The 25,958-nt window shown below is 43.1% G+C and overlaps 1 protein-coding gene across 5 annotated transcripts in view; it reads left to right on the top strand.

Annotated features, from left to right (window-relative positions):
• disc1 (DISC1 scaffold protein) overlaps positions 1-23,607 on the top strand; it is a 35,082-nt gene extending 11,475 nt beyond the window's left edge. For all 5 annotated transcript variants that reach the window (XM_028423259.1, XM_028423258.1, XM_028423263.1 and 2 more), the window contains 5 exons: positions 6,741-6,801; positions 13,292-13,535; positions 15,785-15,829; positions 20,651-20,774; positions 22,586-23,607. In XM_028423259.1, coding sequence (XP_028279060.1) covers positions 6,741-6,801; positions 13,292-13,535; positions 15,785-15,829; positions 20,651-20,774; positions 22,586-22,788 — 677 coding nt within the window. In that variant the 3' untranslated portion in view covers positions 22,789-23,607. The remainder of the gene's footprint in view (positions 1-6,740; positions 6,802-13,291; positions 13,536-15,784; positions 15,830-20,650; positions 20,775-22,585) is intronic.
• The last annotated feature ends 2,351 nt before the right edge of the window (positions 23,608-25,958 follow it).

Below are 25,958 nucleotides of genomic sequence, written 5' to 3' on the forward strand. Positions count from 1 at the left end.
GTAACTTCTCTTTACAATCCGATAGCAACCGATTAGTTCGGCAGTTCCGCATTAAAACGAAGAATATTAATCATCTGTGGAAGCTAAAAAAACGCTAAAAACATCAGCCAATCCTGCGAGGCGCCCCTGCACGGAGTATTGGCTGGTTGTCACTCTCTTCCTGCTCTGCGCGCACCAGAGAGGTACATGCATGATGGCCGAAGTCACAGACCGCAGCTCGTCTTCAGGTGATGCGCGTCCATGTGATTGGGAGGCGTGGCTTTGGGGTGAGCTCCGAGAGAAAGGGGCGTGTGTTTACTTTCAAAATCTGGCTGACTCTCAATGAGTTTTCAAAATCTCTACCCTACCTTTAAAGCAGGTTTTGTTGGGAGTGACTTGTTCAGTTCAGCGGAACATGACCTGGATGAATAAGAGCATCCACAGACATGTTCCTTCGCATTTGTTCATTTTTTAATGTAAAACGTTGATCATAGAACCTCTGAGTGACATTTTTTAAATATGAATGTGAACAAATGCATCATTACCTGAAAGAGAACTGCTGCTTTATTTTTTCTTCCAGTGGCCCGCTGAGACAAAAAGACATATATTTGAAAGGTGCCTTTTTTTGTTTCCTTTGAATACACCTTTTAAATATCAACTCAAATGTGAGTCATGAAAGCTCTTTGAAAGACAAGTCCTCTCTTGATGTTGCTGCACACTGTGAGGACATCAATGAGCAGCGACTTTTCTCCCAAATGAAGGAGAAGTGATCTGTTGTCAGCAGGGACTCGGCTTCAAATGAGTTACCAGCAGGATTGGCAGTTGTAAAGAAGCGAGGTGGGGGTGGTGAGGGCGAGGGGGGCAAATGATTGTGTGAAGTAGCCTGTTTCCTCCAAGCCAGTCAGTGCAGACAGGACGTATCACCGTCTGCACACTCTCAGAAATCCCTCAGAAATCTGAATGCTGCTTAAAGAAGGCTGATCTGCCGTCCAAGCACTGGCAGAGAACTAAATGGATTTTGACGGCACCACCTGCAGGGCTACTCTCTCTGCTCCATCAGTCAGTGGCAGGTTTCTAAAAAAAGGTCACATCCCTCTCTGACGCTCTGAGACGGCAGCACAGAGTGGTGAGTGGTGATGTTAGGAGGCCGGAGCATGTAGTGGAGGAGGCTCCTGCTACAACCCCCAAGGCCTGCAATCATCCCTCTAGCATATACTGTTATTGAGATCATTAAGGTTTGTGGCTGCAGTGTCACCATCAGTGCCATTGTTTTGTCTTGAAGGGACCCTCTCCTGTCAGTAGGGGGCACCCTTTTATTGTGGCATTTCCTTGTTGAGGCTGAGTATGGAGTTTATTATGGATTTTATGGTATTATAGCAGACTGTAGTTCAAACTCCTGCATAAACAGCCGCAGATGACATTAATCTCTTCCATGACAAGCAGCAAAGACACGTTCAAGTTCACCCCAGTATCCTAAACACAATGCGGCGCCTCATGTAGAATAAAGCAGCTCACGGGGACATGCAAACGCTGCAGCTAAACAAAGGAGCAAGGAGTCAGGTGGGTAACACGTCACAAAGAAGACGGCAAGTTAATGAACGGTTGCGCGGCTCGCTCAAATGCACAAGTGGGCGCACACAATATGGCAGCAGGCACAATTTCACAATGTGTTGCTGACACCAAGCAAGGGGTTCATTAAACTGTCATCCTATTTGGTAATAAGGGGCTGGCGCACACACTAGCTGGAAATGGATAGCCCACAAACAGCACATTATCATTTCTTTAGCTGGAGGGGATTAGAAATTACTGTCTGATTTAAAGTCAAGATGGCCATCTTTCTGCTTTCAGAGGCTGTTCTAACACACTCTTGTGCTGCCCGTATCATCTAATAACAAGGAAACCATATGCCCATGTTCCTTGACAGGCTCATTGTCTCTGCATGAGCTCTGAAGAAACATATAGTTCAGCTGAGACCGTGACAATTTCCGAACGCATACATTCAATTTAACTGCACAGCTCCAGCTTGTTGAGGACTTCGTGGTGTGTGTGTGGAAGGGGGGGCTTTTTGGCCTGGGAGCCATTATGTTCCTAATTGCCATTGGCACAAGTGCTGATGAATACCAAACCCATTAGAGCTGCAGGTTTGATTCCCTGCTGAGAGTATAATTTTGTCCCCAAGAGAGATCTCGAGCGATACTAAATTTACAGATAAATAATTGAAGAGCTGAATAAGAAGAGTAAATGACCCCCAGGAGTGAGGACGCTCGGCTGTGGAGGCAGCACCTCCAGTACTCCTCTTATTTAATGCTATTGTTAGTATGCTGGCAGTATACTCTGCAGCAGTCAGCTAATTTGGCTATCAGTGATGAGGTTTTCTGCTTCATGTGGCTCCACCGGAACACGTTTAATTAATGTATTTTATTTATTTATTTTTTACTTCACCATCTATTCTCAAACTCACCAGTGCAGCAACATCACAAAACTGTCACTCTGTTATTAAACAAATGCAATTTTCTCTTACCGGAGTGGCAGAAGTAAAGGCGAGGACATACTACATGATTTATTCATGACTCCGCGGCCTCTTTCAGGGTGCTTCTGTTGAGAACATGATGGAACATATGACAGCTTTTCTCCTAAAGAGCGTCTGAATGATTGAGAGTGGCGTTATTTTTTTCCTCCCCCCTGTGGCTCAGTGGAGGATGTGATTCCATTGTAACCTGAGTTATCATATTGTCCTAACCCTAAAGGAATGTATTCCTTTTCGTCAAATCCATACCACTTAAAGCAGGCCGAATGTTCCAATAATCAATACTTCAAATGCCTCCTGCTATTTTATGGATGGGGCTGGGTGGGGGCTTGTCACCATGGTAACCAAGAAGATGGTGGAGAAGCTTGTTATTGCCCTGTAAAATGTTGGCAAAGGGTCTGTTTTAACCTTAAATCCTGTATAAATTGCACAATATGCTTGTAATTCTTTGGCATACTGCCTCCTACAAAGTATATATTGGACCATGCTAAATATTTTTCTGGCATACGGTATCAGACTTGATTCTTGTGTGGGAGGTGTGGACTATGTATTAACTTCTCAAATGAAGCCAAGGAAATAATAAGTTGTGAGTTTCATGTAGCTGACAGTGTTGAGAGTGTTTTATAGTTTTGTGCCTGCACATTTTAGGGGCCTCTTAGTACTTCCCAGATTCAGCTGTTAGTAGAGTGTTGTCTGCAGCCTGCAGCAGTGGATTCAGAGTCACTCCTAAACAAACTCTGTTGTCAGTGTAGTCATAATGACATTCAGCATCAAGATTTCAGCAGTTCAGCAGCCACAAATGAGATATATAAATATATATATATATATATATATATATATATCAACTTAACACAGATTGTGTACACACAGCTAGTTTTATCTGGCTTTTTTGTTGTGCATCGGTGCGAAACGCCACAATATGTCATACCCTGCCAGCTGCAATCTGTGTAGAACATCGTGGGTTACTGGGTGTCTGAGTCTGAAGTCAACCCAGCCCTTTGCCTCTGTGCTGTTGTGAGATACATTACATACAGCGTGAGTGTCTACATATGCTGACTGTGTGTTATACCTGCAGCCCAAGCCTGAGCTCAAACACATTAATCACAGTCAGTGCCTTCAACTCAATTACAAAGACACACAATTTCTCTTCTGCCTTAATATGCGCAGGCTTTTACAGCTCGCATATCGCTGGTGCTGTGTTAGCACGGGGCCGCCTCTAATTTGTTTGACAACACCAAGGCCTCACAGACGTTGGGTGCTTTTATTGTTGCAAAGGGAGTGAAGGAATTACTGCATTATTCACTTTCAATTAGAGAGCTGCTCAAATGTTCATAATGCAGAAGCAAATCCAAACACCTTGCCATCGTTAACTTCTGCAGGCTCATTAAAGCCCCTAACATCGTTGCGAGGTTGTGTGATATGCCTGCTTCATTGGCTTTGTCTGTCTACATCGCTGATTTTAATCATTAGATTTATCTTTTTTATCAGCTCTGCATCTATTTAGCTGGAGTAATTATTTCTTCATTAGACTAATGAAGTATTATTTTGACCTATGTTAAGTTAGGGGACTCTTCTTTCCGCATCTCTCAGCAGTCCCGGCTCTGTTTGTATTATGAATGAATAGCCTCTTCGATTTTGGCCGGGCTCCTTGGCAGCAATCAGTGATGTTTAACTCCTGCTGAGATCACTGGTGTGAGGGGAGGTATGAGCTCATGAATTTCCAATGCGAACTCTGTAAAAACGCCTTCATGAAGTTCCTTCAACAACCAAATACACTGCTGCGTGTGTGGAGGAGTTACAGAGTCTCTGTCTCTCTCTTCTTCTTTATGGGCTTTTTTAGTGCCGATTTTATTCGCATGGTCTGCCAATCACAGCAGCCTCCCGCCGACATACAGGAAGCGGTAATATCACCCAGTGCTCTAGTTGCACACTGCACAGGAGGAGGCACTGCCTGCTCGATGTCTTGTTCCATTCTAAAGAGAAAAGATTATTTTCATCTGTCACGCCCGGAAAGGCTCACTCGGTTTTTGCCACCGGTTGGCATGGCGACAGGCTGGTGCACTGACTCTTCTTGTGCTGTATTAGCACAGCAAGCAACTATTAACAGTTAGCACACTTTATGACTGCATCTTCATCTGCCTGTTTCTATTCTTATTATTTCTAAATCTGGCTCTTGCTCTTGTTCAGGGCCATAGCCTACTTTGTCATCTTGCATCTCTACATGCTCTGTGCCATCCAAAGTCAGGCTTAATGCCCCCATGTATTATTCAGTGGCTATCTCCTTGCACGCTGCTTAACAGAGCCAGCATAAATGGAAGTTGACAACGGAGACTCTGTCAGGTAGGATAGGATCTCATATAGCAATTAGAGGGGTGGTAAGTGAGCTATCTGGTCCACATATACCAGATCTGTTCATCAGATATCGGATAGCTACTCCAGCGGCCGCTCCATACCCTCTGATTGAGCAGATTTGGCCACTTTGAAGGAAAACGATCTGTTTCTGTGACACACACACACACACGACCCATAAATAACCACACTATCCCAGTTTTTTTTTCAAAAGTATGGACTGGAGTGTGTGTGTGTTTAAGTGTGTGTTGCAGCCACTTTCTCTAAGACATTTTCTTCCCGCTGTGCCTGCCCCCAAGCCTGTCTCCTCCCCGAGCTGATGCTGTCTAATAACCACCATCAAGACAATGATACAAATTATATTTCAAACCACAGTGTGATTCAGAGAGCCCAATTACAGGGGGGGCCTGTTTTTATGTGGGTTCTAGTCAACGTGAGCTAGATAAGAGGTGTAGTTTCCATTTTTTTTGGCATACCTCTCTTTAAAATGCCTCACTGTTGAGCCTTCATCCTGGATACTTTAATGTGCCAGGTACTTAGCTGGGCTGCCTTCTTGCTAGGTGAGATATTTATGACTGAATGAGAACTGACAACTAGGAGCTACACCTCAGAATATACATACATTTTGAGATGTTTGAGAAGTTTTTGGACCCACATAGAAATGTTAGGATTTGGCGCCCGACTTAAATCTGACTGAAAAGGTCAGGGTCCATGCCAGAAGACCATCAAATCTGGTAGAGCTTGAGAGATTTACCAAAGAAATTGGGCTAGGATTGCTCAGGAGAAGTGCCTTGAAACTACAACAAGTGACTCCATAATTGTGTTTTCCTCTACAAGGTTATACAAGGTTAAAACAATGTGAGCTTCCTAAATAAAACTAGTATGTTAATGTTCTTAATATGTTCTTAGTATCTTAAAATCTTTTATTAAACACCACTTTGTGCTGAAGCCTAAACTGTACGTTTAAGCTTCAGCACAAATCTGGAAATGATGGTTAGAAATCCAAGCTGTTTGTTCGAAGCCTGTTCACACAGAAGTCTTTGGGGACTGATTTATTTATGGAGCATTTATTTTCCAAAAAAATAGATTAATCACAACCTCCAGTTTTTCCTGCGGCTTTTCTTCGTCCTCTGACCTCAAGGCGGGAAACACTGCACCAGACTGTGGGAAAGCGATTCTTTGTTGAGCCGTACAGATGTAGGGATGGGCAGATTTATGAGGCTGGCTTGGTGTGTCTGTATGTTGAGGAGGAGGAGGAGGAGGAGGAAGGTGTGTATTGAATTTTACAGCTTGTGTGCACATATATATATATATATATATACGCCATGCAATTTGATATAAGTGCATCCTATTGTGTTCAAGGATCTGCTGCTGTGGGGGGCATCTTCTCATGTTTCATACATGAGCTCATTAGCGGTGCTCAGATCGCCCTCCCTCTCCATCCTGACTAACGCTCAGCCTGTCTGCTTCCTCAGGCGGTGCTGGCAGAAGGGCACAGGAAGCAGCATAAGCTATCCGTCCAACTTCATGCCCCACAGAAAATCTGGCAAGATGGAAGGATCTATGCCATGATAAAATCCCCTGTTCATCCCAAGGCCATCTACCATTTTATCCGCTCTTAGTGCACAGGGAGTGATCTTTCTCTGGTTCTGTGTTTGTTTTAAGAGAGAGAACCAGCTGCTCTCCTGCACTGTTGCAGTTTTCTGCACAATGCAATCTACAACTGTGAAAACGAGCACCTTTTTTTTTGTTAACAGTGGATAGCAGCTAATGACAAAATCAGTTCTACTGGTATTAGTGCTGTGATTTGTTGCTAGGATACCCCCAACAGCTAATAAAAGTAATAATGAAGTAACAGGCTCTTTGTGCTTTTCTCTCCTCGCAGAACGCCAGCTGAAAGAGAACACCACTAAGTACATCGAGCTGTTGGAGGACAGACTGCACAGGTAAGGATGTTAGAGGGTGTCGCTCTCTCTCTCTCTCTCTCTCTGTTTTTTTAAATACAGATATGAAGTCTGCACAGGACAAATAAACAACAAGACATAAACAGAGCAGCAGCCTCTGAGGAATTTCCTCTCACCTCTGTTGTCCTCTAAGCAGAGCACCATCTCCCCAATACATCACTTCATGCACTCACACCTTTTTTTTTCTTACACTGTTGTCTCCTGGAGCCCCTTTCTCACATTTCATGCCGTCTCTCACCTGCACAATTCCTTTTCTTTTTCCCACCTTCTCATGTATTTTCTATACCTTTATTTGATTTCAGACACCCACATCAGCTCATTCTGTGTCGTTCTCTTTCTCCTCTGTGTAAACGCTTTTAAAGATAAACAACATCTTTTCTCGTCTCTTTCGATGTTTCTATCTGCGGCTCAGAGCTCTTAAATCACTGAGCACAGGTCTGTTGTGTTACGGGTGGTCGTCCAGCCCACCTGACAAAGCTGATGTGCTGAGTTGATGGCTTCTGAGCCGAGAGTGTGCAACACAGTCAACTTTTGACACTGTGTGCCTGTTTATGCTTCCTTATGTAGATAAGAGCTGCTTCAGGGCCAAGCAGCTGTGATGCATTTGGCTCTTATTCTGCAGCGATTTGGAACAATTTGTGTTTTTAACAGATGGATAAATACAGCCTTACCGGCTCTTTGTCTATAGCACATGAGTGTGTTTAGATGAGGAGGGTTGGGCAGCTTACTTTGAGCTGGGGAAAGCCTTCATCATCAGAGAAACTGTTTGTCTGCTTGACCCTGGTGTCTGTTGTTTGTGGTGTGTGTGAATAGGGGGTGTGTAGCTGTTTTCCTTTGAGATACAGGGTCATCTCTTTGGATGGAAGCCAGGAATCAGTGGCATACTGCTGGGTTGTTGTTTGTTATTGAGGGATGGCACAGAGCTGGGGTTTGTGTCGTCAAGGAGCAACATGGCTGCGATCTCAGCACCCAGCAGGGAGGCATGCCTCTGGACTCTCCCTGTCAATAGGGCAGATGGCTGCTTTGTGTTTTGTTTGTATGATATTCCAGAGAGTACCTGTCTGCACAGTGTGGGGAAAGAAATAGCTTGGCAACACTTACTGGAAAACTCATTTGTCTCGGGTAAAAGCACTGCCTATATATAGACTATGATGAGACAGAGGCTTGAAAATTATTGAGTCAGAAGAAGACGCAGATGATACCAGACATCAGAACAAATCATACCAAATAAACACCTACCATCTCTCAGGAATGACAGATTGCTGCCGGGACATACTGCTTTCACATAACATCCTGAAACATTGGCCACAGCTGTTAAAAGTTGCACTTCCATGAAGTGAAAACTTCTGACGTGTCTCAGCGAGTCAGGATCAATATATACTGGATCCTACAATTCCCACAATGCATCTCAACTGCATCATGTGTTAGGAAAGACCCCGTCTGTCACTGCAGGTTTGTAATGCAGGCTTTCTGTCAAACAGTTCTCTCTCTATGCTTCAGCTGAGATAACCCACATAACAATGTCCGGGTGGTTTATTTTACTTTTATAAAAGCCTCCTTAGACAGTGTTATGAAACTCTCCCCTCAGAATGTTACAAGTAAACTGAACTTTTTGGTAAATCGGTGGAGTGACCCCTACAAATAATGGGGAAAAAAAAGATATATAATAAATCTACATCAGCTGCTTTTAATCCCAGTCGGACACAAAGACATCAATAAATATCCGGCCTCTAAAACAGTCTGACTGCTGGGTGCTTTATATTATTGCCTTTAGTGAAGCTTCTCTACTGTGTCTCTATCACCATTAAAAGAAAAATCATATTAAAGGACACCTGGGTAAACCTGTCCATCACATTCTGTGTTAATTGATGGGCTCTCCCACCTTAAATCATCTTCTATTACCAGAGGCGCTCCGAATAAAAATCACACATACGGCTCTGACTTCAGGCCAGAGCCAGCAGCATCCACCAGCTCCTGCTTGGCACAGTGACACATATTTGACTTGATTGAATGTGCATATAGCACTAACACACACTCACTCATGGACACACACACGTTCTCATCATCCACTGTAAATGTTATCAGTCAGCTATAATGTACATTACAGTTGATAAAGTGCGGTGGTGATGGGAGGTGTGGAGGAGGAGGAGGAAGAGGGAGGGAGGGAGGGGGAGAGGCAGATTAGTGTGGTGAGATGTCTGGTCTCCGTGGAGACGGATGGTGTTGAAAAAACCAATTATCTCTTCCTTGCTAAAGACTAGAACAGGATGTTAGAGCAGCGCAGATGCTGTAAGTGTGTCACCAGAACAAAAAACATTTTATTCTGATTAGCAGCAGCACTCAGTTGTTTTTACTACATTATGTAGATGTTTCATTAGGAGATGCTTCTCGTATTTATGCTGCATTTATTCCTCTGTTGAGCTTTGGGTGTCAATTATCGTATGCGATGTCATTAAAATTTAGGATTTGCACAAAAATGCAGTGAAAATGTGCTCCATTATCACTTTGAATGTAAACATGCTTGAAAACAGGGGCTGTGGTTGCTCAGCTGGCTGCTGTAAAAAAACCTCCCCACCTCACAAACCCACCTTCACCCACCAGCTATCGCACCTCTCCCAATCGTCCCCATCCTGTGTTTCACTGTATTATTAGCACCTTTTCTACAGCTGGTGTGATGGGAGACGGCGAATGTCAAGGTGAAGCATTACCATCTCTCTTTCTCTTCCTAATGTGTGAATTCACATTGTGCAGACAGCTTTTGAGGAGCTTCAACTCTAGAGGAGGAGAAAGATGCATTAATGTTTTTATTCAGGCTACTAATGTCTTGGAGAGAAGAAGCTTTCTTTACCCAGAATGCACTCTTCTTAGTCACTGAAAATGGAAGTTGTGGGAGTAGCTGGGCAAAAGTATGTGGACACTCTGCCATCATGTGGTTCATGGGGTCCAGTCCTTTAAGCATTTGTAAAGTCTGATGAAGGGTGATGCGATTATGTGTCAGGTGTCCTTTAGATAGTGAAAAAAGGGAGACAACAAACACACAAAGTTATTATTTAAATCATCATTACATGGTCTGAAGCTGCAACAATCAGTCAATGAATGGAAGTTTGGAGATAAGAACTTTTTCCATTTTTTTCCCTATAAAAAGTCAGAATTCATTTGCTTAATGAATCGTAGACAAATGGACAAAGTTGCATGTGGTGTCCATTTACTTTTGGTCACATAGTGAGCGGATGCTGAATATTGCTCAGGCAGTATACGAACCTGCGATGTACCTTTTTCACTGTGGAGAGTTTGAGCTGAACCTCCAGGAAGCCGCAGGACCGTATCAGCACTGCGTCTTCAGCCGTTACAGTATATTTATAATCCTCCCTCTGTAGCTGTCTGTGTGTAATGCCTTGAGGAGAAAGAGCAGTCCTGTCAGTCATCAGTCCCACAGGGGAGCCGAGAGACCGTCGACCGAGTGTGCCTGCCTGTTTCTCCTTCTTATTACTGGGCCATCAGCGGCGCAGCACGCCCACACACCCTGCCACTGTCAGAAGACAGGCCGAGTGGCTGCCACCAATTAACCCCCGGGCGAGGAGTTCATACCAACGGGCACCATCACAGGGATGCTTCGGCTCTGATACGTTGTCTGAATCTTCAGTACACGCAGCCTTTAATGACAATGCCAGCTATTTGTAATGAATTGTGGTTGAAGCTTTTTTTTTTTGATAGATGAGGTTGGCTTTGACATTTTTTTTTTAGAGAAATTTATGATTGTACAACACAGAATGATTTATGGGCATGTGTGTGTAAGTTACCACATGTGTGCCCACCCATATCTGTGTGTGTGTGTGTGTGTCCCTCTCCACTTCAGAAGAGACAAATAACAATGGCATGGCTCATTGCGTGCGTCCCCACTATAGCAGAACTCAGAAGCAGCGGCATTGAGTAGCGAGCAGACGAGGGGCAGGAGGGGCCGGGCCCAGTAATTTTTCTATTGTATGTCTGCCAAATGAAGGTTAGAGAACGGCTGAGAGGCGTGCGTAGGCAGGGTGCTGAGGTTGGCAGCCTTTTCAGGCAGAGGATGGGCTGGAAAACAAGTGGCTTTCAATTTTCGGGGGGGACTCATCACAGAGACAGAGAGAGAGAGAGGGGAGAGAGAGGGAACAGAGGGAGAGATTAAACAATATTGTCTGGGTGCATGTCGCCTTTGAGTTTGTTTACGTGGGATGTAGAACGAGCAATTTCTGAAAAATCTGACAGCGCAGCAGGGAGGCACACTCAGGTGAAAATACTGAATACATTACAGAGGCTTATCCATAAGTATATTTGTGAAACCTTTGTGGCTTTATCGTTGGGAGTCACTCAGCGTGAGAATTAATGTTTGTGACAGAAAGTCTCCTCCTGGGTTGACACAGACAGACAGATGGAGGACGAGTCTTCCTTTAAGATGTTTTATAGATCTCGTACGTATAAAAAAAAAACACACACATCTTTGTCCTCACATCCTGTCAGAGTCAGTTTGTTTTCTGCGCAAAGACGGATTGTTATTGAAGTGCGACGCAGAGACAGAAATATATACCTCACATTCCTGCTATTAACATAGCAACATGTGTGTGTACAAGTTTCTTTTACTGAGAAAAATCTGCAGATTTGCAGATCTGATTTGGGCCATAAAATGTCACCAGAGAGCCAAAATTTCGATCGAAAGGTCACTGAAAGAAAAAGGTAAATACGAATATTTTAAAGGTCATGGCCGTGGATGAGTCAGTAAAGGAAATTTAAAACCCTGTTTGATCTGCTGAGCAAACATCTATGCCACAGACCTCATTTTCTGAGTATATCCAGTTAGCTGTAGCTTCTTTAAATGCTGTTTTTACACTCTGAGGCTGCATCTGTGCTGCCACAAAGCGAGGGAGGGTGACATGACAGAGACATGACTGATTGTAACTCCGTTATTAGATAAACAAAAAGCAATCTCCCTGTCCTCCCCCTGACCCCCCGCTCAGTGACCCAGCAGAGAGATGAGCCTCTGTTCCCTCTCCGCTGCAGCTCTTCCCTCTCAGACCAGGAGGACATTGGCCCTCATCACATTTTGTCAATGGAATTATAATCTCTGAATGATTCATTCCTCCCCTGTCACCCCTTTGTCAGAGCTTCACAGGAGAGATGCTATTAAAGATGTCCTTCAGTGAGCCTGTGTAACTACTGTGCTCAATTAGCGTGTCACTGTCATGACACTCGGGAGACATCTCCACGTATTTTTAGTTTATCTTTCCATTGTTGTGCTGACGTGAGCGTGGTGATGATGATGATGATGATGTCTGCATTTCTTTGTCGACAGTCTGTCACTGTGTAAAGGGTATGCACGTGATGTCCCGGGGTACAGAGAAGAGCAATGATCCCCTACACCCCGTCTACGTGCCATCCTTATTTAGTTTGAAGGCTTCTGTGGCCTTCAGTCTTTGCATCGTGCATTTTCTCTGCAACGACTTCAGCTACATATAAATGTCAGGAAACCCACTTCCCACGCCACATGTCCTCACATGTGATCACTGGATCAGAGGATTTCTCCTTCTGAAGGTAGTCATGTGGTTGGTCCATACATTATATGGACAAAAGTATGTGCACAACCAGCTGCTGTATGTGCTTCTTGGCTGCCATTTTTCTGGTTTCCTGGTGGTAAGGTCAGGCATCTGAACTTTGTAAAGCTTACCTTACCCAGAATGCACTCTTCTTATGATGTTTTTAGTCATTAAAGATGGGAGATCAGTATGTAGATGATAACACACACATAGGAAAAAAGTGTGTGTGGACACCAAGCAGCAACTTTCGGGGCTCAGACTTGAAGCCCATGCGGAAGTGTCAAAACTTGTAGTTTACGCTGCAACCACTGGGGGCTGGCTCCAGAAGCGAGTCATAGACTCCCATGTTAAAACGGCCAACTTCACAGCAGAAATGAACATGTTTACAGTGTTTATTAAATTAGTAAATTAAACTCCGCTTGTGCCCCCATCTTTGTCCATATTTAGAGTGTAAGCGGATGTGACGCTGCCAACATGGCGGCGGTCATCAGGTCCCGGAGCCTCCCACCGAGCCTCAAAACGGCTCTTCAGAAACAAACGGGTGACGTCACAGAAGCTCTGTCCATAGTTTTTACTGTCAATGGTGGACACCCAGCCACCATATGTATCTGCTGGCCTCAAAACAGGAAGGCAACAAGCACACAAAGTTATCATCTAAATCCTCACTGTCTGCTTTAAAGCTGCAACAATTAATCAGTGAATGAAAGTTTGGACCATTTTCAGAACATCTGAAACGTTTTTGTGCATAAAATGTCAGAATACATTGATTGATTAATCACAGACAATCAATCAGTAATGTAAACAATCACCAGCTGCAGATCTTAAGAAAAATAGGCCAGCAGGGTGTGTCCAATGGTGTCCATTTACTTCTGAACACATTGTGTGCTCCCTTTTTTTTTCTCTAGCTGTGGCTGTCCAGGCTTGGAGCGAATCTGGGAAGCTGACCTGGAGGCCTGCCATCTCTTCCTGCGAGGTCTCCAGCTGCGGACTCCCAGCTGCAGTGGGGTGGACGTGGAGGACGTCCCCGCTGCGGCAGTTTGTCCTCCAGCCCAGCCGTGCACCAAAGAAGAAGAAGACTGTGCCATGCTGACTGCTTTAGGCGGGCGCTGGGGTCCAGAGGCTAATTTACAGAACTCAGAGTTCACAAAGGTAACGCTTAGTGTCTTGTTAACAACACACAATGTATTATTCATCTGAATGTATACATAATGGAGGACATGAGAGCAGCAGAGAGTCAGTGTTTTGAGACTTACAGCCACCGAAGCGTGACATCTTTTCTCACATAACTCTTCTTCGCCACTGAAAGGTCAAACGAGAGGAGCATGTTTTCGCTTTTCTTTTTTTTTTTTAAATTTGGTGTGAGACGTGACCCTAAATAATCCAGCCTGCCCCGCCTCAGCGTTCCCACTTGACTGGAGAGGACATTTCCAGTTCATACATTCAGCTGCTGCGAGTGTTTGAAATTCTGTCGACTACAGTCAGATGAGCAGCGGTCTATTAGCGCGTTTGCTTGAAGGTATTTCTAAACGAGGAAAATGTGGGCGTGAGGGAGGCAACCATTTGGAAACACTTTGGCTCCCTTGAAGAAATTCAGATTTGTGTGTTTCTGCGTGATTACATGCGTTTAGTGGGAATTCATGTGTGTGTGTGTGCGCACTGTGGATTCTCGGTGCTGTTGGTCGGTCCCACAGTGAGCTGAGGTCCACTGCCTGAGGGCTGAGTCTCACTCATTCTCTCCTCTTCCTCACACTTCCCTCCACCCACGTAGTCTGACTGACTCGACTGAGATAGGAACAAAGCCAACAGAGCCAGGATTCATAAAAAGAAACAGCACACTCGCCAGCCAGACATGTTTTTAGGCAACTATATCCTGAATCACAGGTTGTGATTTTAAAATAATGTTTGCTGAAAATGCACCTAGTAGTAAGCAGTCACTGGAGCTGTTGGCAGAATTTCCACTTTTCATCTATTAAAATCCGAAGCTGTGGTTTCCATTGCCATGTTTAATCCTGCTCCTGTTGCCACCTGTTCTCTCACCTACTCTGTGCATCTATAAATATACTCGTTGCATTGATGTCTTCTTTCCCTGCCTTGCCTTGACCGCATTTTACCAACTGCATGGATCTATTTTCTGCTTTCCCTTTTTTTGTTCTTCTCTCTGTTTTTCTTTCTCCTCCTGAAGCCCGGCCCCTCCTAACAATCTTCCAACAACTAAAAGGTGAGGCAGCCAACCACTTCTCTCTCTTTTGTCTCCATCTTGTAAGCCTTTGTGTCGTCTAATCTCCACCTACCAGAGATCAATGCTACAAATCAATATGTGTTGTACATTTTAGCTGCTCCATACTCACAGGAAAATGCCAAATAGGTTGATTGTCACTGCTGTAAATCTGCATGTGAGAGTGAACACGAGCCGGTGTCACCATGGTAGCAAAGAAAATGGCAGAGAAACTTGTTGCTGATAGGAGATTATTATCTCATGCTGCCATTCAGGTTTTTTTGTAGCCAAACAGCCATATATGTTGTTTTGGAAAGCATCGGCAGTTGACTTATTTTGTCATTTATGTGTGAGAGGTTGATTCAGAGCTCCTAATCTTTCATCTTCTTTAGAAATGAGTCCTAGTTTTTTTTTTTTACAGACAGCGTCCAAACACTATGTTTGTTGAAGAGAAAAGGAGACGAGTAGCTTTGCAGTTTACCCATTTATTTCTCATATTTTAAGATTATGCTTTGATTTTCTGAACATTCAAGCGTCCCTTTAATTTTAAGTTTGGAGGATGAAATAAAAGTGTTTTCCTCTCAAGGCAACACACAACAAAGGAGCACTTCATTACTAGGATGCCAGGGAGACATTCCAATCGGTAACTTGAAAACTGCATGTGACAGATTATATGTTGCAGTGAGATGGATGTAATCAGAGGTAGCAGTAGCAGTTTGCTGTGAGTGGTTCAAAATTGCAGTATCGGAAGCGATCACATAGAGGAGAGGAGCTATTGACCGTACCTGAGCCGAGCCGTGAAGGCTGATGTTCACAGTTTTTAATTAAAAATAATAATTAAAACCTCACAGATTATTATTATTATTATTATTATTACTCTGCCTTCTTACCCTAAAGCCACAAACAATATGTTAGCCTCCAGTAGGTACAGTAATTACCTCCTTCTTTTGTGAAGAATGTACAATTACATAGCCCGAACACTAACAAAGAAAAGCTGCAGCACAGATGAGCCGGTTAATCTATTTTCTTCTTGTCAGTTTTGGTGATGAATAATTACAACCTCTTCACATTATGATGATGCTGCACACATACAGTACACAGCTAACATAATTGCATTTTCAATAATTCATGAGCAGGTCTGTGACTGTGTGGCCTTAACAAATGGTCCCATTTTCTGTTGCAGAAACTGGAGGAGTTTTTGTTCTGCATGGAGGACAATCACCACGAGGTTGGTAACGCTAGCACTGTCACTGCAATGTTATCAGTTTAATTAACGTTATGACTGTGAAGAATCTGCCTGCTGACTTTTAACTTAAACGCACCCCCCCTCCCCAGTCACCTTTTTCCTCTATCGGATCAATACTGATCTACATCAGGTGATGTGGCAGACTGTCTGAGTCTGCATCACACCTTTATTTATCCCAGGGAGGCTTTGCTGAGCATGTATTCTCCTTTTAATACCTTCCTGATTTATATTCATACATTTTTCACACCTGTCAAACAGTACAAAGGCGCCTATAACTTGTTACAGGATTTGGTAAAGAAAAGGAGAACCAACATCCAGCATGGAAAAAGCAAGTGAGGATAAGAGACACAAAGAACTGCATTTTCTGCCCCATAAGTGTCAGAAGTCTTCACTAGGCCTCTGTCCTTATTTCAGCTTGTCCTCACCAGGGAAATGTAACATGAGGTTGAATTTTGAAGTGCATGGAAATGGCGACCGCAGAGGGGAACGCCTTTTTCTTTGGAAATTGTATTTAAATTATGAATCTGTGTGTTTTAAGATGATCTTAGCCTATGCCCTCACAGCATTTTTAACGTCTAACCTTTTAACCAGCAGTCTGTTTTATGTCAAATTGAGCCATGATTAAAAACACAATTTAACAGTGGGTGAAAACAAAACAGCTTGTGGTGTCAGGGGAACTCAAACCACAGACTCCTGAGTGAAAGTCCACATTGTTGTATGTCACAGACTTTCAAGGCATCTGTCTGATTGGATGATGCTGGACAATATGATTATATGTTCATATGTGGACGTATTTCTCTCCCTAATGGCCTTTAAAATGCAGAAATGTGCACTTATCACATCACCGTAACATCATGATGTCTAAAAATGTTTCAACATATATGAACGACATAGACAGTATCTATTCTGTGTGAGTTATGCAGCTTTAAAGCCCATCGGATCATTGATAAACTAGCTGACATAAAATGGCTCAATCACAGTAAAGTATGATGCATCTGTGGGTCAGATGATACGATGGCCCTTTAATGGTATCTTTCTCCTGATGGCGGTGTGGCGTTGGCACTCGTGGAGGAGCTGGATTCTCCGAGCGTCTGACCTCTTTCTCCTTTCCATAATGACTTTAAGTAAATGATTTCCACTTAGCTGCTGCCAAGCTGCCACAATGGAGATTGATTGGTGCGTGTATGTGCACACAAGTGTGTTTTAACACTACTCTGTTCTGTTCTTCTAATCTCTACTAATTGTTCTTTTATCCTCTCAAGGTCCTTACATCCCCCTCTTCACACTGACCCACAGCACCACACAAGAATAGAGACATTATTAAATTGGAATATTGAAGGCTTTTGATTAGATCGGTTTGATTGCTGTGCGACAGTTCCCTACAATTTGTATATAGTATATATTGAGGTTGAAATATGCACATTTTTTAAAATATTTCCTACTGAAATATGATTAATTTGTGCCAATCTGGTGTGAGTTGAAGCTGCTGATTTTACCACAAACAATATTTTTTCCAAAAACCTGTGGACAATATTTGTGAACACCACATTCACAAGCTGAGGCTGTGTCCACATTCCACTTTACACACGTGCAATGATGCACACTTCAAACTGTCATCATGTAGACTACAAACGGCTGATTTTTTAAGTGCTCTGTTGATGGCGACTATTGTCTCTCAATGAAATGTCAACAGTTAGAAAGTCAATGTTGAATTGTGGTTTCCATAAAATTAAGTTAAAGTTAAAAGGAATCAGGTTTCAGACTTTATGTCCTAAAATAAATCTTGAAAACAAATTGCACAGTGATCTTTTTTAAGATCATCCAGATTATTTTTAGAGTGAATCTCCCATACTAATGGATGATGATGTAGTTTTTTGTATATTGAAAGTCTAGCAGCTTAGGTTAAAAGCACCCTTTTATTATCTTATGTATTATTATTATTATTATTATAGCAGAATTACACTAAGCACAGAAAAAAGCATTTTAACACTAGTGCACTGTTATAACAAGACATGTGTGTGTGCTAATGCTTTTAGAGCTAATTGCTAAATAATCAAATGGAAAACTGGATTTGTATCTGTTGCTTTCGTGTGATGGTTCACAGATAAACTGCTTCACTTTGGATGGTGCAGCTTGAGATTAGAATGAGCTGCAGAATCATTAGACTTCACACACTTTAGGTGGTTTTTCCTTCTTGTCAGCTGCCACCATGTTCACAGTCTGCTCCAAATACAGGCCAACAGGTGGAACCAATAGAGTCTTTTACAACCGGCTAGAAACTGGTTAGATGTTTTTACATGGGAGTCTTTGGTGATTTTTAATACCTAACTTTAAACTGCAGTTTTCAGTACTCCTGCGTGGGCTTCATCTCTCAGCCCTGGAGGTTACTGCTTGATTTACTTGATTACCCCTGCAGGCTGGGATGCCGATGTGCTGTAGACACACACACACAGATCCTTGATTTGTGCCAACTTTTTACAACCTGCCATGGGAACACCTCTACAGTGCAGAGCAGCAAACACCTCATTCTGTTACTGCACTGTGGAAATGAAGTTCAGCATCCTGGTGATAAATAGACAGACTAGTTAATCTGTGGTTAATTCCTTATTTAAAATGCATTTAGACACTGTATTGTTTGTAGAAGCAATTACAACCCTTAGTGAGATATTACTGCTTTGCATTGTCCCCCTGGCCTGGAGTGAGGAGAACAGCACCTGTGGGAAAATGCACAATTACCTGCAGCCTCTCACTCATTATTGCTTAAATAATCACACGGCTGCATACATGAGTTTGAATATTGAATTCTGAAATCATTTGCACAACTTCACGCTCCTGCAGTCTGCTTTGTTTACTTTTGGCCTAATAACATTAGCGCTAATGTGCGACAGGAATCAACACGCCAATACATGTTTGCCTGTGATTCTATTATGCAAATCGATGTGTCATTGAAGTCTCATTTCTCGTGTTTTGGTGTCTGTCAGAGGCACAAGATAACAAAGAGAGTACTGTTTTGATCACCACCTGAAGCAAAACAGCAGTTTCTGATTATTTTTTCAAACGGCTTGTGTGCAGAGTTGCTAACAAACTGTCAGGCGTGTGTTCAACAGTGTCATTGTGCACAGTGAGCTTTTGTTTTCCCTCCTGTGGTTGTATTGACTTTATGAAAGCTGACTGGAGGCTGGTAAGTAAAGAATCCATCAGCTCCACAAACACGGGGCTCTTATCTGCTAAAGATGCCTCTAACCTTGACAAACAAACACAGTGTAGTGAATCTATAGCTGTCCTCTTTCTGTGTATAGGAGGATCTTAGCATCACATAAGATGATGCCTGAGGACAGACATGGTGTGCTGATCATTTAAAGTTCCTCCAACACTATGTTTCCTTTAAATGCCATCTCCTGTGGGATACTCTGCACTTAAACCCTAATTCCTTAATTGCATAAGGAATGACTGGTTCGGACGGTTGCACCTCAGGCCCGTTGCTGTTGTACATGTCTTTTGGGGTATTACATCATCCAGAGTGCAGCTATTCCAGGACAGGGACCAGAGACACGACTTCCCAGTGATTGTTCTGACACCTCTGAGCTGCAGGGAGTTGGTATTTTGCTACCTGCAGTTATGAGTCAGATTAGAACACTGTGTTGTTTTGTGTGCACATGTGGATTTGTGTCTGTTTGCTGGGAGTGCGCTTGTGTACCCACGTGTGTGTGTGTGTGTTTGTGTTCTCTGTGCTTGATAAGTGTGAAGAAACTAGGACACAGTGTCTGCAAAGGGGCCTGTTCTAATTATGGCCAACTTGGCTCTGCCCTACTGCACTCTGCACCTACATCAACCTGATGTGGCCGCCATCTTTTAAAATGCAACGCAGCATCCCATGGTCTAATGTGCCAACCCAGTCTCAGTACATAATGTGAAGTTGTGAATCAGTTGTTTCATGCACATGCACATGGCATGAATAGCATACATTGTTTTGTGCAGAAGCTCTGCAATAGACTGAAAGAATAGGTGGATGGATGGATGGGTTCGTGTCAGTGTGCATGAAACAACAGATTACATTATGTGACTTTTTTATGTAATGGGATGAGACTGTTTGTTTGTTCTTTTTTTCCGGTTCAAAAAGCAGTTTATTCCTTTGTAGCCCTGTCGGAAAAAAAAAAAACTCGGGTCAAAGCTGTCGTGGTTCGACAGTCGTGACATATGGCTTTTGTACGCGGCCCAGATACTGTCCCCGTGAACCAGAAGTATCATCTAGATCCACCACCGAGAGGTGGATTAAAATAAATCCGGATATATCCAGATTCACATTGTTCAGTCACAGAAAAATTTAACGGGGTCTTAAAGTGGATATTAAATTATGCTTTAGCTATACAACCCTACGTCAATGTAAGACCTCTACTTTCTCACTGCCTCTGCACAGACACCTATGGCTGCAAAGAAAGCTGTGGGCCATGGCTAACCTGCTAGCTAACTTTGTGTTCAGCTTGTTATGCTAATCAACTGCAATCAAAGCCTACTTTGATCTAAAACTATGTAGAAATACAATAAAGTAAGGCACCCACAACTCATTGCTGACACCATCACTGACCAATCAGATCAATGATGTAATTTTGATGGCTTTATATATATATATATATATATATATAAACGGTATCAAACGCAGTCTGCACAGTTGTATTGTGAGTCCTTATTTGACTACAACAGTAGTGGTTTTCTCATCCATGTGCATCTGGTATTGTAAGATAAGTGTGTGTCAGAGCCATGTGTTTGAGCAGTTGTTGATCCTCTCTGTCTTTTCTCACCCAGGATGGGTGCAGTGAGGCTGAGACTACAGACCTGACCGAGCGCTGTGAGCTGATCAGTGACAGACTAATGACCTTAGAAGATGAACTGCAGACGGCCATACTGAACCGGGACCAAGCCCTCACCCATATCCTTTGCCTTTTTTTATGTGTGGGTCTGTCACACTCCATCCATCAGAGGGACCTAGTTTCCCTCAAACACACACACACTTCCTATACCCTGACTGATTTTACGCTTTCGGTGACTTCACCTTTCGAGGAAAAAGAAATAATAAAAAAATAAAACAAGCCGCCTTATCTGACATTATGGGTCCATACAGGTAGGGAATTGAACTGGGATCAGAGGGTTTTTCTTGACAGGCCTGGACGTGCCAACTGGAAAAATGAAATTGTAAATGTCCACACGAGGTTATTAGAGGGGCACTGATGTGGGCTGCCAGTCACCACCGGCTGAGATGAAAGCTGGTCGACAGGGGCAGATAGAGGAATGTCACTGTAATGACTCCGCTCCTGTCATATCTTAATGTCCATCCTCATGCTGACCCTCCCCACCCTCCCATTCTCCATCTGCCCACTTCCAATCGCTGGATGTGGCTCGGAGGAAATTACAATATCCATGATAATGACTCAAATCAAAGTGTTGAAGCTGATTACAGGTCACAATACATCATTTTCTGTGCTAATTAGAAAGCTGATTGGAAATAGATTAGTGTGTTTTTCTCGCTCCACTTTTCCCCTCTGCACGGTGGGCTTATTAAGAGAGATTGAAAAGCCGATATTCCAACAAGGGGATGAAGAACATTTGTCACCTGACCTGCTGGTTTTTTTTATTTATTTCTGTCACATTTCATTATGTGCTGATAAAAATACCCTCCCAATCTGTTGAGCATGATGAAGAGGTTTATTTGGTTGTGGCTTCTGTAAAAGCCTCCCCTCCTCTCCTCCTGCCTTCCGTTTTGCATCTTCATAGGGATGCACATCTCTCCCTCTCCGCTGTACTGTCAGGGGTCAGAAGAGGCTCTTCCACTGTTTGCATGATATTAATGTCGCCTGGCAGTCGGGCAGAGACAGAGCCTGGCCCGCTTCTCTCCACCACTCTTTTTTCATGTCCTTATGTGTCATTTATTTCTGATATATGAAGTCACTGCACTCACGCAAAAGTGCCATGGACACTTGAGCGCACTGAAGATGCAGGACAATATTGTTGGTTTGCAGAAATTGAACTAGTCATTGCCCTGTTGTTGCCATAGTGACTGCGAGATCAAACTACAGGGCTGTAGGGGTCCTAATTGAGTCCCCGCTCTCAATAACAGAAGGGCAACCACAGAGAGCAGGGTAGAAAAATGAAGACAGGCAAAAAGCCTTCAGAACTTTCTCCTGGACTGTGTTGCCCTAAAAGTCTTCTCGGACCTTCTGCGGTAGTCATAAAATGGCTGGTTAATTATGAATGAGGACAATCTGTGTCCATTCAGACAGTAAAACGAGCCATCGGGCCCCATCTGCCATCAAAGCTTTCCCTTTGATTTGCCACTTAAGCTGGACACTCACACGATTAATTTGAGTTTCTAAGCAGGTTAAACAATCCCCCAACTGATGACAGCCTCTATCCTGTTTCATTGATGGTTTATGAATAATTTAGCGGGGCAGTCTGTTTGCTTGGGTCCCCACACTGCCGGCCAGCCTCACAGACGAGATGAGCTCATGAATAGTGAATTGGACAGGGTTAAATTGGGTATGACTTGATGATCTGTGCCAGTAATCCGTTTGCTGGCCAAATTGGAGATTGATGACTTCATCAGGTTATAGCTGTCCTCTGCTATTACCATTAACTATCCAGGGCCACAAGTGTCATATTTGCCCCCATATTCATCTGCTGGCATCTTTTGTTATTTACATGTAAATGCGAATCTGTCAGATTCTTCCTTAACCAGCTCTGCACAGTCTTTAGAGAAGGAAGTCCAGGAAGTAAAATCCACCTTACAGACCATGCTGGCGCAGCTCAAGGTGGAAGAAGAAGAAGAAGAAGAAGTAGAAGAAGAGGAGGAGGAGGACGAGGAAATGACTGACCACATGAAAAATGGGATTGAGGAAGAAGAGGAGGAGGAAGAGGACCAGTACTTTAGCGACAGCTGGGACATTTGAAATGTATGCCTGTCGTCTTTTATGACCACTCTCACACACAGACCGGCTCTCTGAGAGTCTGACCCCGGCTTTGCAGTCGATGTGACCCCACATCCATTTACTGTACAGAGCACTTCACAGCCAGCCTCTGCTGAAAGTTCCCACTACAAAGACTTTAAAAAAAAGGTCGGTTTTATCCCCCTACAAATGGCATATACACATATATGATTCCGATATAAATTCATCAAATCGTTATCAGCAGTGCCTTATTTTGAAATGAAAGTGTTTTTGGATACAAACATGGCTGATTCTGCTACCATACAACCACACTGTGCAACAGGCTAAACATTTCTGAAGAGTTTTTGCACATAAATTTCATGTATATGCTTATTTTTAGTCACATTTGTGTGTTTTCTACGTACGACTGGACTTTACTTACATGTAATTTGGTCCATGAAGTAACTCATTTGTGGTGCTACAGAATGTGAGCTAACTTGAACACTTTACTTTCTCTGTGTGGAAAATGCAATATTATTGATTTCTTTGAATTTGAAAATGTATTTGTCACAATGTGCATGTTAGAAGTATTGAAGGATAAATTATCAGTGGGCACATAACCTATTTGTAACTGCTGTTTGCGTTTGTTGTTGTTTTTTTCCACTGCCGGCCACTGACTCTACATATGTTTCACTGGGTTTCACTTGACTTTTTGCCAAAAACATATTTGTGCTTAATCTTTTTTTTGGTTTAATTTACTGTGCAGCTTGCAGTAGCTGTATCGTTTTTCATATTTATTCCTTACAGCTTCTCACTAATTACAGCATGTTCCATTCAGCCTAATGTTGTGTCCTGCTGTTTTCTTCTCATATTGAGTTACAGCCCCTCTGGTGCTTTTTCTTCATAGAAAAGCGAGGGCATGCTGCCAGACAAGTGAGGGCAGCCGTGACATGTTGGAGATATCAATACGGTAATAAAGGTCTTCTAGTGAGGTCTGTGGGGGATACACGGGTTTCTATTGTTATCTTGCTTCCTCAGTGCCGGGGTGGCTAATTGGTAGGCAGCTTAAGAGAAGACAGGGGAGGAAAATGAGGATGGTGTTCTTTGGTCTGTATCTGATTTTGATTTGGGGGTGGCGGTGTGGGTGAGGGGTGGGGATACTGTCTGTTTCCTGTCCCGTGCTCTGGGTTGTAAATACAGCTGAGTGTTCACGTTTTGCATCAACACAACAGGACCCATCCTCACATTAATGCCAGGGCTAGAAGTCCCCCCACATCCATCAGCTTCAGGCAGAGTCTGGACAGGACACTGGCACACACACACACACACCTTCCTGCCAACCCCCCCACCTCATAATTGAATCTGTGCTTGCAGCATACTGTGCCCCGCGTGGCAGCTCTGCTTATGAAATGGCCACAGAGAAAAACCCAGATGGTTTCCAGCAGGAAGATAGAGCAGGGTGAGATGTTGCTTGATGTAAAATGAAGCCCCACGCAGCGCTGGGTCTTTTATCTCAGTCGCAGTTTGGTTGCTAGGATATCACACTTTTTGGAAATACATCGTTTAAATGTTCTCATATTTTTATGCTCTTGTATAGCAGTGGTTAAACTGGAATTTTGTAGAGTCTGTCGGCCCTCATATGGCAGATAAAAACATAATGTATCATCTTAAAACGTCCTGCAGAAGCTGGAGTTTCCCTTTTGTTGTTTGAATACTGGATGATTTTAGGACTGTCTTTGTATCAGGGCAGCTGGGAGTCTGGGATCTGGATTTGTTTATTGGATTCCCTGCTGAATTGTTATGTTGTCTGACAGGTACATGTACAAACTCTCTGAACCATGGGAGAATCAGAGAACTTGTCGCTGATTTTTCCTCTCGCACCGCTTCAACCAGCATCACAGAGACGCCGCTAATTAATGCAAATTGAGCTCTTTTTTGTGCTCATGCCTCTCGCATCCTCTGAGACTCTCTGTATTCTCCTTTGAAACTGACACGTCTGTTAAGTGTGAGCGACTGCATGTCAGTTCTGGTCACTGAGTCAGTAAGTCTCCTGAGAAAAGCCGGACATCGAACCAGCCGCTCGCCCCTCTGCGTGTGTGGCCCTTTATCCGGTTCCTTCCAGTGAGCTCATTCAAATTCACTCTGCTCTTTACTCAACTGTTGAATAAATTCAGCATGAGCAATTAAACAGGGAGAAATTTTCTCTGGAATTAATAAGCATTTCAAATCATATAATTGCAAGACTTCCTAAATCTGCATATTTCTCTGTCAAACCAGTGAAAGCCGTACGGCTCAAGTGAAAAGCAAAGCGGAGACAACAGGAAATAGTCTGCCTCTTCCTGAGGTCTGGGTCCTGATGTTGAAAATCACACTCAATTACAAACCCTGTGCCAGAGGGAGCTGCACTCTCCTTAGAGTCACACCCATTCTCATCTCTTATGACTGAAATCACTGGATCAAATGCACCCAGAGACCCATATGGATATTTTTAAATGCACAGAACAGCTCTTTGATAAATTACACAAGAAAAACTGAGATGTGGAGGTGTTATAGAGCAGGAAGCCAATCAGAAATATTACTCATTTCCTTCAAAAGTGGAATAATTAACCAGCATGCGATCTGTCTGAGCTGTAACACCCGAGGTATTTTTTTTATTAACAGATACTGAAATCTTTGATGAGTGTTGTAATGACAAGAGTCTCTTGTGCAATTGTAATAACAATATGTTCTAGCTGCACTTCAGTAAATATAATTTCCAAAGAAAATAGCTCCTTCCCACAAAAACACCTCCGCTTACACTTATGCTGATAGTTAGTCTTAACACAAGTAAACCTGAGGCAGATGAAAACAATCATGTTCTCTGACAGCTTCTGCTTATTGGTTGAGCCTGTATTTATAATGACATCATCAGGAGGAAGACGTCGTCGTTTTCCTGTTTCATTACTGTCCAATTTCCTCGAAGCGGTCCTTGACCACAGAGAGCAGGCTTGTAAAACAAAAAAAAAACTAGCATGGTCCAATGGTGGGCGGTGCCTGCTTCAGCCGTCTGAACTGTAGGACATATGGAAACATATGAAAACCAACTTCCATCACTGAGCTGGTGGCCTTTGTTTTTCTCAAATCAACCACAAAAAAATGTCTATATTTTACAAATAAAACTTCTTTAATTCCATGTGACTGATATTATTCCCAGT

This window comes from Parambassis ranga, chromosome 15 (genome assembly GCF_900634625.1).
Source record: "Parambassis ranga chromosome 15, fParRan2.1, whole genome shotgun sequence".
NCBI classification, from domain to species: domain Eukaryota; kingdom Metazoa; phylum Chordata; class Actinopteri; family Ambassidae; genus Parambassis; species Parambassis ranga.